Source organism: Temnothorax americanus, unplaced genomic scaffold (assembly GCF_048541705.1).
Source record: "Temnothorax americanus isolate GAGA-0224 unplaced genomic scaffold, ASM4854170v1 Scaffold84, whole genome shotgun sequence".
Taxonomy (NCBI): domain Eukaryota; kingdom Metazoa; phylum Arthropoda; class Insecta; order Hymenoptera; family Formicidae; genus Temnothorax; species Temnothorax americanus.
The window spans coordinates 213,119-225,721 of record NW_027509807.1 but is presented as its reverse complement, the minus strand read 5'-3'; the positions used below and the strand labels follow the sequence as shown (position 1 = coordinate 225,721).

The 12,603-nt window shown below is 36.4% G+C and overlaps 2 protein-coding genes across 5 annotated transcripts; one reads left to right on the top strand and one right to left on the bottom strand.

The window, feature by feature from the left end:
- Positions 1–1,301: 1,301 nt before the first annotated feature.
- LOC143907607 (putative maleylacetoacetate isomerase 2) lies at positions 1,302–10,790 on the bottom strand. Of its 3 annotated transcripts, XM_077424484.1 has the most exons (6): positions 8,594–8,780; positions 7,732–8,175; positions 6,412–6,463; positions 5,972–6,120; positions 5,675–5,879; positions 1,302–5,291 (listed from the first exon to the last, which is right to left on the bottom strand). In XM_077424484.1, exons 2-6 carry the CDS (start codon positions 7,747–7,749, stop codon positions 5,062–5,064), a joined length of 654 nt encoding a protein of 217 aa, XP_077280610.1. In that variant the 5' UTR covers positions 7,750–8,175; positions 8,594–8,780; the 3' UTR covers positions 1,302–5,061. The 3 variants fall into 3 exon arrangements, with proteins under 3 accessions (XP_077280610.1, XP_077280612.1, XP_077280609.1); XM_077424486.1 differs by lacking the exons at positions 7,732–8,175; positions 8,594–8,780 and adding an exon at positions 10,434–10,790; XM_077424483.1 differs by lacking the exon at positions 8,594–8,780 and having other exon boundaries at positions 7,732–8,381.
- Positions 10,791–10,914: 124 nt separating this feature from the next.
- Positions 10,915–12,584, top strand: LOC143907608 (solute carrier family 66 member 3). 2 transcript variants are annotated; one of them, XM_077424488.1, is made up of 5 exons: positions 10,915–11,379; positions 11,526–11,711; positions 11,801–12,023; positions 12,108–12,228; positions 12,298–12,584. In XM_077424488.1, the coding sequence occupies exons 2-5, from the start codon at positions 11,563–11,565 to the stop codon at positions 12,429–12,431; spliced, it is 627 nt and encodes a 208-aa protein (XP_077280614.1). In that variant the 5' UTR covers positions 10,915–11,379; positions 11,526–11,562; the 3' UTR covers positions 12,432–12,584. The 2 variants fall into 2 exon arrangements, with proteins under 2 accessions (XP_077280614.1, XP_077280613.1); XM_077424487.1 differs by having other exon boundaries at positions 11,489–11,711.
- The last annotated feature ends 19 nt before the right edge of the window (positions 12,585–12,603 follow it).

Here is a 12,603-nt window from a genome sequence, read left to right as displayed (position 1 = left end):
CTTTCACTTGGTAAGTCCCCTACATTTATTTTCAATCGCTTTCGTTAATCCTTTTTATTTCACGATGCACCCCGGCTAGCAGAAGCGTCTAATAAAGATATCTAAAGAATGTTTGAAAAATTATGTCGTTTTTTAAACGTCTTCGTGTCTTTGAGACGTCTTTTAGAACTTCCTGCTAGCTGGGACATTACAGAGTGTTATACTCATATGACGCAACGGATCAAAGATCAGCAAGATTATATCTTTAACGCTTGGCCAGCGGGGACCGAGTCACCCGAGACTCGGTGAATATTCGTTAGCTTGTGAAGATTATTCTCTGGATTGTCCTCTTTTTATATCACAAAGGTGTAAAAAATCAAGCTCGAAACTGCTGCTTTATGTACATATAGATACCTGAAGCGATTTTTTGATGACCTAATAATAAAGAACGGATCAAGAATGACCCAGCCACGATTCTCTGAAGAGTTTCTGAGGAGCACTTTCGAGGATTGAAGAGTTGCAAGACTTTAGAAATGTCAAAAAATTAAAAAATGTTTTTTTTCTTATTTTTCACTAGTTTAACGCCATAAGAGTAGAGCCAGTATAAATTAATTATAGTTGAAAGTAAATGATTAAAAATTGCAAAATGCGCTTTTCTTAAATATTATTTCTGAAAACAGTAAACTCTCAAGTATGATTTATCCGATCAATTTGAACCTTTGAAGTAACGCTTTTAATAATATTCCAAATCGGTTCACAAAACACTTTTTTCACTTTTAATATCTCAAGTTAAAACAAAAAAAGAATCAATTTTTTCAAGAAAACGCAATTTCCACGTTAAGATGTGTATTTTGCAAAAAATAAAATTTTTTAAAATTTCCTCCGTAAGTCGAAAATGACAAATATAAAGTACAAAAATGCCTATTTTTTTATTTCAGATAATTTACCGAAGCTAAAATCTTGATTACTATGTAATGATTATTTAGGATGCTATTATTGTTTATTATTTCAGTAATTTTGTTATAATTTTGGATCTTAATTTTATTATTAAAAATGTTTTTTCAGCAACAAAAAAATTATTTTGAAAAATTCTGTATTTTCCGGTTCGTTATATTCTTTTAGAAAGAGAGGCAGACAAACATTTAAAAATAATCCTTAGAAATTTAAAAATAAAAAAAATTGAATTTATTGGCAAAAAGATATTGTGAAAGCGCGGAAATCACGCAGATTTCATTGGACAGAAGAAATCGACAAGGGTAGTCATTATTTTATATATTTGCGGAATTCCGTTGCAGCTCGCTCGCAATAAAAAGATCTACCAATACGGACAAAACGCAGCTCTTTATTCGAGTAATAAGTGTACAATTACGAATGCACTTACTGTTTTGATCTTTTTTTTTCTCGCTCGCGACTCTACTACGAAATACTTATACATACACTATCGACACAGAATCTTTTACTTCGCTATAAGCGGCGTGAACATACATAGCGATCGTTTCCCTTTTTTTTCTCGTTTTCTCTCTCGCTTACAAAATATCTACGCGTCCCGTACTGTTTCACAAGTCCCAGTCGCTATATTGTACAACTCTCCCTTCCTCGCTTAAACGACTTCACGCTCGTCCTCTCGCGAAAATGTCACACGCCGTCTAAGAAACTATTTAGGACCTGATGGGGGAGATCTTAATTTTGTGTAGTACGGTTATTATCTCGTCGGACTCGGTACTAGCGCAAAATCGGTTTCGCTCAAATCTACTCACTATTCATATCTTTTTTCTTTACTCCCTACTTATACAGCGCGTGTACCACGCGCGTTGATGACACGCCAGCTCGTCGGAAACGAGACGGCAGGAAGATCTATACCTATTAGCGAGAAGTCTCTCTGTGGAGTTGCGGAGGATCAACGGAAGCGAGTAGGGTCTTATCTATAACTAAAGGCAAAAATCAAATAATCACATCCAACTCGAGAGATCTCGATACAAAAGACAAGTATACAAATGAAATGTCTCTATAGTCCTACTTTAAAAAGCTACGAAGCGAGAATAAAATACAGGACGATTCGCCACTAGTATCAGTTCCCTCATCTGAATCGAAGACATTCTTACGAGTCAAATAATAGGCTAATAAACTACAACTTTCTCGTAAATGAAACGTCAGGGCTGCAACTAGACAGTAAAATTTCATTCTTGATGGTTTACTCATAAGTCAATCGTACTTTATGGAACTGTAATATTCCGGAGTTAGATATCTAATATCATATAAGAGCTACCGATAACTACAATAACACAGCTCGTTTTCGATAAAATCAACTTTCCGCTTTTACATGACTATACTTGTCGTTTGTACAAATTTTTGTAAGTCGAGCGGAAAGACGCAGAACGGAAATACGGGGATGAAGGGGGATACAAGATCACATTCAGAAATGCGAGATTCTATTCGTTAAATACGCCCAAGGTCAGCGCAGACAGACTTGACTCGCTCGCATTTCTTTCCACAAATCGAATCACATACTTAGTCTACATTAAGACGCCGTTATCAAAATGAAGCAGATACGCAGTTTTTTTACCGAAGATTTTCATCGATTTTCATAAATGCTCTTGTTGACCGCGGATATTTGTGGAGCGGAAATGAGAGGAAATTGCTTCGTACAAAGATTATATACATATTATCTAATCACTCAGTCGTTTATAATACATACTTCTATGTGTGAATGTCTAGACACGGAATGCATGTTTTTTTTTTTTAATCCGTCCCAAGAGTATACTATACGTAGGACGACGATTTCAAGTTGCGACGATTCTTATATATTTATTCCTTAAACTCTCTTCGTCAGAAAGCGCACGAAGTTGTTTACACCTTCGTTATACGATACTATATCTCCTATAGAAAAATAATTGCGAAGGCTGGAGGCTACATGGAAGAAGTACTCGTCGAAGTCTCGAAAAGGCATTTCACAACGTGCGCGATATACGAGAGATCATCGAGATGTTGCGGTAGAAATGGATATTCCGAATACGAAAATGCAATCGTGACGTGTTGTTTTATAAAACGAGGACGAGAGGGATAACGCGGCAATAAGGAGGAATGCCAAGTGAAACTTGATTACCGGTTTCAGAATCAGTCGTGTTCGATATCTACATGATTTGACTTGACTTTTTGTTCGAATATACGCTTGCGTATAAAAATTTTCCGAAGCACATACGGGAACTGTATAACAATGGCTTTACAATGAGCGATCCTATAAAAAGATTCGTGAAAAATATCGGTATCTCTGTTTATGCTCGAACTGGAAAACTATTTCGTAGGAGCATAAATATATACTTTGATTCTGTTTGCGCGGACACGCGTTTCTCGTTTGCGTTTGAAATCGTTCGCGATTGTACTATAAAATGGTATTTCAATGGCACATTCTAATCTCTGTAGCAGCGGCTGAAATAACTTCAGTTCCGCACAACACAAATCACAGATTATGTAACTATAGTTATACAAGTCTGTTTTTTTTTTCACTTAAAAAAATGTTATACATCTTTCGGTACACATCTGCTTATCTCTGAAGAGAAATATTGCTCAAACCTAAAAATTAACTCTCCTGCAGTAAAAAAGACACGCTAACAGCATTATATGGAAAAATTATATAATAGGTTTGTTCGTTTCACTCGCACTTTCTACACTTGTATTCTGTGAAGTTTACAAGAATGTTAAAAGCATAAAATTAAAAAATTTCAAAAAAGATAAATGTCACAAAATACACGCGCATATCGAAAGAATTATTGCTTTAATTTTTTGCGATCCTATCTCAAGTTAAATTCAACATAATGCATTCGGTAGTCGTATAATTCTTCAATTATTTGAAACTGCATGCGATTATAATTAGCAAATGTTTTTGAGATCCATAAATTAGATCTTCGCTCATTTGCAAAAAATAATTCAGATCGCAGCGTTAATATACATTTTACTATGCCATTGTATAAATTAGTTCAAAATATAGATAAGTGTCGATCAAATGTTGAAGTTATTAAATACGTCAGTGCAAAAATATAATTCTAAACAATAAATATATAAGTGTAAACAAAACGAACAAATCTAATATATTCTAAAATTGGGATATCAAAGGAAATATGCGATTTGTACTTTTGGTTGGTATTCTGGGAGATATTGAGCAGAGCGCATTCCCTTATTACACGTTCCCCTTCGAATTTGATCGCTTCACGTTTTGAATTTGTCTGCGTGTACTTCGCATCACATAAATACGAATCACTATCCTATATACCAGCGAAGATTTCGGGGTATTCACTAAAATTTAATAGCAACATCTTTTTTTCTGTTTATGCTATACATACTATAAGCAAATATAAAATAAAAAAATTATAATACGTATATAAAAATTAAACTTTTGATTTCAACAGGACCTATTCAAGATAGGTCAATATATCTTTATAAAATATCGTGTAAAAATACCGCGTGAAGATAAATTTCGATCATGTAAAATCGTAGAAAACGTAACAAAATAAAAAAATAGGCCAATATACCTCTTTCTCTTTGCTCTTGCATGAATACAGAAATGGCGTATCTTTGTTTTAAAACAAGCGGCATTGTATTACAACAAGATGTTCAAAGCAAAACCCCTGCCCGATATATTCGCTTTCATAGCGCCGCTAGCCATTTCATTGCTAATATGCAGTTCATTAATGATAAAAGGTGAAAATGTATTAATCTAATAATTTTCTTGAAGTATATAAATACCATTATATTACCAAAATAACGCAATTTACCAGCTGATAGGGTACAAATAAAAGTTAATTTCTTGGAACAATTGGACCCATTCGTATAAGATACATTTAATCAATTCTTATGGTAAAAATCACGACTACGTTATTTAATTTAATAAATATCTTTTTCTAAATTTTTTAATTTTTATTTGCGATGTAGAAATAAAACTTTTAATTGTCGCGAACGCGTAAGAAATGCCGACAAATGCAACGAAACTTATTCACCTTTTATCACTATGAAACCACATAACATCAGACCACCTCTTTTCACCCTCCTAAAAGATTAGAAGAGAAAAAGCGTGGTCTGCCTCGCTTGCTACTTGGTCGCCTCGGGCGGACAGTCGGGCTGATTATTGGGGTGAGCTGCAGTGAAGGCCGGATGATGTTCCAAATGACGGTCCACCCTTAGAATCGTGGGGAAGGGTCTCAGATCGACGTGAAATCTTCGCGCGTTGAATATCTGTGGCACCAGGCAACAGTCCGCTAACGTAATCTCGTCGCCGACGCAATACTTGCCCGCGCTCGACGATAACAACTTCTCCACGGCTGGAAAACAGCATTATCAGTGTTTAATTATACACATAAACCTGTTATTGAAATGTCGTTATTTCGTATATTAACGACTAGGTGTGTCGTTTTCTTTTTAATAGATGCGCGAAGATCGCTCTGTTATCTAATATTTTTCTCGACAATCTTAGCACTCAATAAATGGTTATAAATTACAAATATTCATAATCTTCATATTTCCAGCATTTAAAGGCAACATCTTTTAAAAGGCAACATTATTTAAATATACAAAGTCATTCGTAACTGTTCATTAAAAATTGATTATTTATCTAAAGAGATATCTAAAAAGTTTTCATTTAAAAAATGTCAAGCTTGTCATTTATTGCAAGTCTTTACTACAATCTTTATTATCATTAGAATACCTGTAAATCCTCTAGTAATCCAATGCTGCGCCCATTCTTTCTTACGTTCCTCGCCAACGTAGATTAAAACAACAAGATTTTGCAACGGTTGTATACCGCTGGCAATTACTTCACAAATCTCTCTTACTCTAGCTCTCTTAACAGGATCCGCCGGCATCAATGGACGATTCGGCCTCGTCTCCTCCAAGTATTGTAGAATATTCAGCTGTATTAAACCAATTTTATGCCATTTAGTTCATCATTATATGTAAATTCTGAGAAAACAATTAGATAAATATAAAAATACTTATAACTCACAGATTCTATCAGAGTATGATTGTCGATATGGAGCGCAGGGACTTGCTCCATTGGATTAATCTCGCGGAATTCATTGGAATGTTGTTCTCCACCACTCTTCACCAAACTAACAGGCTTTATATCGTATGGTATCTCTTTCAAGTTCAACGCTAGTTCATAAACATTAGAAACATTTCAACATTAGAAACATAATTAAAAAATAAGCTGTTTATAGCAATAATAAAACTCATTCTGTCTATGAAATGACATAAAATGTCTTACATAAAGATTAAATTATATCAGGGAAATTCCGCCTGCGGCAACGATAAAAATTCGTTTAAAATGCAACATTTAAAATTTATATCTTTCTTATAAACCACAGATATTTTATATTGATGCATATTTTATATGTATAAAATAGTTTATATGTGCAATATAGAATCAAGCAAACTCTCACTCACCAATTCTTACCCTCCAGGAGCAGGAACTCCGCCAGTAAGAGTAAAGCACCGGCTGTCAAAAGAAATAAGGAGTATGAATACAAGGCTCAATTGTGAGAGCTGACCTGAAAAATTCGACATAGTCGAGGTTGCATAAAACCCGATTTACGCACCGCCAAAAAAAATCAAAACAATCGGCAGATGTAAATATGAATGAGCTGCGAGTGTCGAAACGCGCATTCATTAAAACATTCTACAATAATTACGATGTTAATGACAGTCAATCCATTTGGCAGATTTTCTGCCTACTATTTTAAACAAGCGTCCAAAGGACAAATCGCTAGGCAATTTGTAGAATTAATTATTGCACAAAAATTCTAAAAAAATAGGCATTTCTTGAAAAAGTAAGTCTTAATAAATATACCCTATGTTAAAAAATGCTAGTGACTAAAAAAAGCTAGCAAAACGCTCTTTCAGAGCGTTTTGTAAAATCCTAAATTTAATACAAATTTATGTAATTCTTATAAATGGTAAAAATCTTAGAGAAAATATAGATCTTTAAATGTTTTACAGTTTCATGATCAAAGAAAAATGTAGAAGCATTAGTTCGTAACTGTGCAAATAGCACATGGCAAGTTTTAACTATTGCATTTTCAGCTTGAAAATAATTTATCCTTGTATCTTGTATGAAAATAATCGTCTTGACATCTTATATTCAGCTTATACCGTTCACCCATTATTTTCTCATATTACTTTGCATAAAAAACAAGCCTAATATTTTAATAATAATTTTTATTCGCTCGCTTTCACTCGCAGGCAAGAATTTCGAGCGGAATAGTTCGGCGCGCGCGCGCGCGCGCGCGCCCGTAAGCGTCCGGCACACACGGACGCGTTATGCGCTATTGTTATATACATTCTCGTTATCAGATATATTCGTCGGCGAGGAAGATTCGCCTTTCGTCGGCTCCGTTTCCTCGAGCGGGGAATTAAATCCGGCCGCGAGAGATACGCGACGTTCGACTTCCCGCATTCCGTCGACAATCTTGGTACGCGCGTCAGTCCGTCGCGACGGCCGTCGCGCGAGTGAGCGTAGTAGGGCTCATTTTCGGCGCGATCGCGACTCCCAGCTCCCAGGAACTCAATAGCGATTGTAGTACGCCAGTCCTCGAGATTCGCCGGCACGCGTCAACGTCATTTCCAGATATTACGGCGAAATAACGCGCGAGCACCGGCACGCAGTGCGGGCTACTCCGGAGCTATCTTTTGTCTTTCTCTCTCTCCCGGCACTCCGGTCTACCTGTCTGTCTACCTCGCGTCGAGAGAGAAGGTTAAATCACTCACCTTACCCATCACGGACATCGTCGACTTCTCGCGGAACAGCGCTCACCTTTCGCCGAACTCTCGATTATCCGGCCGGCGACACCAATATTACACCGCCTGATCTGATCCGTCAGAAGTAATTCGGATTCAGAATCGCGGTGAACGCGCGAAATCGCACCTCCTCCCCCTTTTTATTCGATTGCCAGCCAGCCGCCAGCCGTTTCCTCTTCTCTCCCCGGCCACCCCGCTCCGTTGTTCCGTCTGTCGAGTGTCGTTCAAGCCGGCGAGTCGCGCGGCCAATCGGCGGTCTTGGCTGGTCTTGGCGCACGTGTATATTTGGCTGCTTCCCGTCGCTGATTGCTAGCGACACTCCACGACACTCGCGTCAGAGAGAATTGGAGAGAATCTGTGCTCGCGTCGGCTCAAGTCGCCAGTCGGTATACTCTAGCAGTACTCTAGTTACTTCTAGTGACAGTCATAGACTTAAGAAAATTATAGACGCAGACTCAGCTAGCAATTGTCTTCTAAGGGCCGGTATCACAGTCTTCGATTAACGTGATTCTCCGATTAAACTCACTCTGCATCTCTTTCTACTTAACTGTTCCCCTAGAAAGAGACGAAGAGTGAGTTTAAATCGGAGGATCACGTTAATCGGAGACTGTGATATCGGCCCTATAAAAGACATTTTCAAAACATTTAGGCCCGGTTTCACCAACGTGATTTAATCTAATCGGTCAATTAAACTCACTCTTCGTCTCTTTCTTAAGGGGAACAGTTGGAAAGAGATGAAGAGTGAGTTTAATCGACCGATTAGATTAAATCACGTCGGTGAAACCGGGCCTTAAAAGACTTTAGTAGAAAGAATAGTAGAAAAAGATGATACATTAAAAAATGGGGGTTTTCATTTAAACTTGGGCTCTACTGGGCTCGCTTAACACGGACTCTGGACCCAAAATTTAATAAGATCATCTATATTGGCCCCCTTTGAATTCTAGCTCCAACTTTTATCTGAAACATTTTTCAAATAAACCAATAGATATATACTTTTTGAAATAATTTGTCGTTCCGGAACTTTTGGGACGCAGGTATATGTGTGTGTGTGTGGGGGGGGGGGGAGGAGAGGGAGTGCGTGTGTGTTCGTATATTAAATAAATTTTTTATATAAATACAAATTCCGCGTCATTTATTTTTATCTCTAAAATTTAAGTCATAATAAAACCTTTCTTTTCAATAATTTATTATAGTCTAATAAAAGATATTATTATCTGATTATAATATATATATAATGCTAAAAAAATGAATTAGTATTTCAATCTTTTTTAATTTGCGCTTAAATAAAGTAGGAAAATAAATGTTACATTAATGGACTACAAAGAAAAAGATTTATAATGAAAAACTCATCAATGATACGTTTTAAACCAGATACTCGATTTATCCGAATCTCTATTCAAAACATATCATTGACTTTTTCATTGTAAATCTCTAAGCAATCGTCGTATGTATGTTTTCTATGTCATATATCTATATCTGTCCTTGTCTAACGAGAGGCATCTGTCCTTGTCTCGATTGCTGCGCCATCTCTCGCTACACGCAATGTCAACCTGAATGTGTTTTTGCACATATAAAAGTTTATTTAAAAAGATTTTTTTAAGGCCCTTTTTCTAGGCTTTCAATCTTAAATCTAACTGCACGATATTGTTCTTAAATGTTGTCCCTAGGTCATGCCGGTCTAATTTTGTGGATATTTATTGTGGAATTTTTGTACAAAGCAAATATTGTCGTCACGTATACCAAAAATTAACAAAAATATTAATTTTTTTTCGTTTTCGATATAAATTCGACCACCATGACCTAGATTTTGATGCGTACTTTAATTCTAGACAAGAATTTTGCATTTCTATAAAGCCAATTAAAAGATTAGTGCTAAGAAAAAAAGCCGATATTACAGACGGCTTTAGGATCCCCTTAAGTAAGCATCTATAATAGACAAATTATTTTGGCCATTTACACAAAACTTGAATTAGTAAACAATTATCAAAAATAATTTTTTGAAAAAATAAATAATCTTAATTAAAAATTTTAAAACTATAATAAATATATGTGTCCAAAAAAATTTGGAAAACACTCGGAGTTTTTCATAAAATCAATACAATTTTCACAAAATTATTTACACATTTTTTATAAATGTTGGGAAATTTCAAAGAGAGGAAATCTAGGAAATTTATTTTGTACAATTTCACGATAAACCGGAATAGCCATACGTGCCCGCGCGCGTATGTTCAACACAACAATTAACGCGTTATTACACGCTATCAGCGTGAAAATATTCTCATTATCAAATATATTCGTTGATCAGAAAAAGTTTCGTCGAGGAGGGAAAATCGAAACCGCGATCGAATTCGCATTTCAATCATTATATTATGTATATAACTCGCGTCCGTCATCGCAACAGTTATCGCAAATAAACGGAGTAATGTATATATATTCATTTTCACGCGCCACCGATTCGCCGGCACGTCAAAAATGGAAAACACTATACTTCGCAATGTTAACTGCGACGTAATAACGCGCGACTACCGACACATAGAACAAAACTATTCTTCCACTGTCTCTTTTTCTCATTCTCTCTCTCTTTCTCTCAAACGCTTGTCTAATTTGTTTGTCTACTTATGATCGGCGTCAAGAGAAGATTAAATCGCGCGCACAAGTATTATTATACTCACCTTATTCGTCACGGACATCGTCGATCTCTCGCGGACAACGCTCACCTTCCGTTGAACTCGATTGTCCAGTCACCGACTCCGATATTATGCCGCCGAGTTCGTCAAAAGTAATTTAAAATTACGGTGAACGCGTGAAATCGTACCTCCTCCCTTCGATTGCCGGCCGTTTCCGCTCCCCGCTCCACTCTTTCGTTCGTCGCTACGTTCAAACGGTTCAAAGTTCAAACCGGCGAGTCGCGCGGCCAATCGCCGATCTTGGCGCCCGTGCGTTGATTGGTTGATTTCTGTCACTGTTGGTCGCCAGCGACCAACCCGCATCGATTCGAATCAACTCGGGCCGGTAAACTCTGCGACTTCGTATACTTATTTTTAGTGAATTTTGGAGAACTTAGCTTTACGAAACTTTTGAAGTATAATTAAAAAATTAAGTTTCAATTAATTATTTCTACATTTCGCGCATTTAGCCGACATAAATTATATATGGGATTTTATATTTCGCGCACTATTGTAGGCTTAACGCATGCTCCGTATCGTTTCGTTTCATCGATATGACAGATTTCCTAACCCTAAAATACTTTAGCATTTAATTATTAGTTTCAGAGTGACGAGCGGCGATTTTTGTCTTTCAAATAATTATTACAATACAACGAGATGTCAAAGCATAAGTGTACTTGCGCCAAAATGTAAGATGAGGACCTTAAACTTAGCACGCGCGAACGACTCTTTAAGGTTTTTGTTTTTTTTATTGCCACTAAAACTTGGCCGCACTGCGCTAGAACTTCCCTTCTTGCTTTCGCCAAATTTCAAATATATATATCTGTTTCACTTTATAGAGAGTGTTCAGCGAAAAAAGCAGACCTCCAGCGAATGGTGAGATAGTGGCAGTTCTTCTCGGAATCTTACGGCACACATATGTTTCACGAAACGGAGTAGAGAATGTCGAAATGTATGCTAATTGCATTATGACTTATTGACTTTTATCCGTTAAAGAGATTAAAGATGAGATAAAATAATGATTTGCCGATAAGCGGGATGTAAGTTAAAACTTATTACAGCGTACCACAATATTGAAACTTATATACATATGTGTAGCATCGATTAAAAGGCAAGAAAAATAAAACAACAAAAAATGACGCTACTGCAACAATTTGCGGATTTGTTGAGCCTGATAACAATAGGCATGTGCTTCGTATTGAAAATTCCGCAGATATTGAAATTGATCTCTGTAAAATCAGCTGATGAGATGTCGACGCTAGGATTATTTTTAGAATTGACGAGGTGACTTTACGAGACTATATCTTATACAAGCCTTTACAATTATTTCTTTCATAAATAATAACAATAACTTATTGATGTCTGTTTTTCAGTTACACTGTGATGACTAGTTACAATTATACGAATGGATACTCGTTGCTGTCCTACTTGGAGTATCCGATAATATTAGCGCAGGAGTACATACTGATATTTTTTGTGCTAAAATATTTGAACAGGATCAATATGTGGTCCTTCTTAGGTGCCATAGTATACTTTACGCTGAGCAGTTGCTTATTGTTGGGAATTGTTCCCAAAATTGTACTTACACTCTTAGCGGTAGGTACAATAACTATTTTAGTGTATTACAAATAATTCTTCTTGTTGTGTTTTGATACATCTTTTTTACACTTGGGTTTTCAGCCAATGTGTACACCGATCTCAGCTTCCAGTAAAGTCGTTCAGTTGCTGGCTATACTTCGAGCTAAAAACGCAGAGTCCGTATCGCCTCTCACCTGGTTTATATCCGCCTTCACTAATCTGAGTAAGTTTCCTGTTTCGCATACATAAAATGATTTCTGGTAACGAGTCAAACATTTCAATTGTGTTTCAGCGAGGGTATTCACCATATGGATCGACTCTGCCGATATATTGCTGCTGGGGAACTTCATCATCTCGGTCCTGCTGAGTTCCAGCATCATGTTCTCCGCTCTTTATTACAGAAGCCACCCGTTAAAGCAGGATTAAATAAAAAAAAACAGGAAAATTATACATCTAGTCGCAAGCGTATGCTATGAAATAGATAACTTTGTGCCATATTTGTGACATATTTTTGTTGAGAACGTAATCATGAAAGGTATACTATATTTTATTTCTGCTAATAAAATATTTTAATTTAAATATTCTGCTAATAAAATTA

Excerpts from the sequence above, each read along its gene's own strand:
- LOC143907607 (XM_077424486.1), bottom strand. Across the intron at positions 6,121-6,411 it reads CTCCTGGAGGGTAAGAATTG|CGTTGAACTTGAAAGAGATA; the intron begins GTGAGTGAGAGT and ends TTTATGAACTAG. Across the intron at positions 5,292-5,674 it reads GATTACTAGAGGATTTACAG|CCGTGGAGAAGTTGTTATCG; the intron begins GTATTCTAATGA and ends GCTGTTTTCCAG.
- LOC143907608 (XM_077424488.1), top strand. The coding sequence starts at position 11,563 with ATGACGCTACTGCAACAATTTGCGGATTTGTTGAGCCTGATAACAATA. Across the intron at positions 12,024-12,107 it reads TTGTACTTACACTCTTAGCG|CCAATGTGTACACCGATCTC; the intron begins GTAGGTACAATA and ends TTGGGTTTTCAG. Across the intron at positions 12,229-12,297 it reads ATCCGCCTTCACTAATCTGA|CGAGGGTATTCACCATATGG; the intron begins GTAAGTTTCCTG and ends ATTGTGTTTCAG.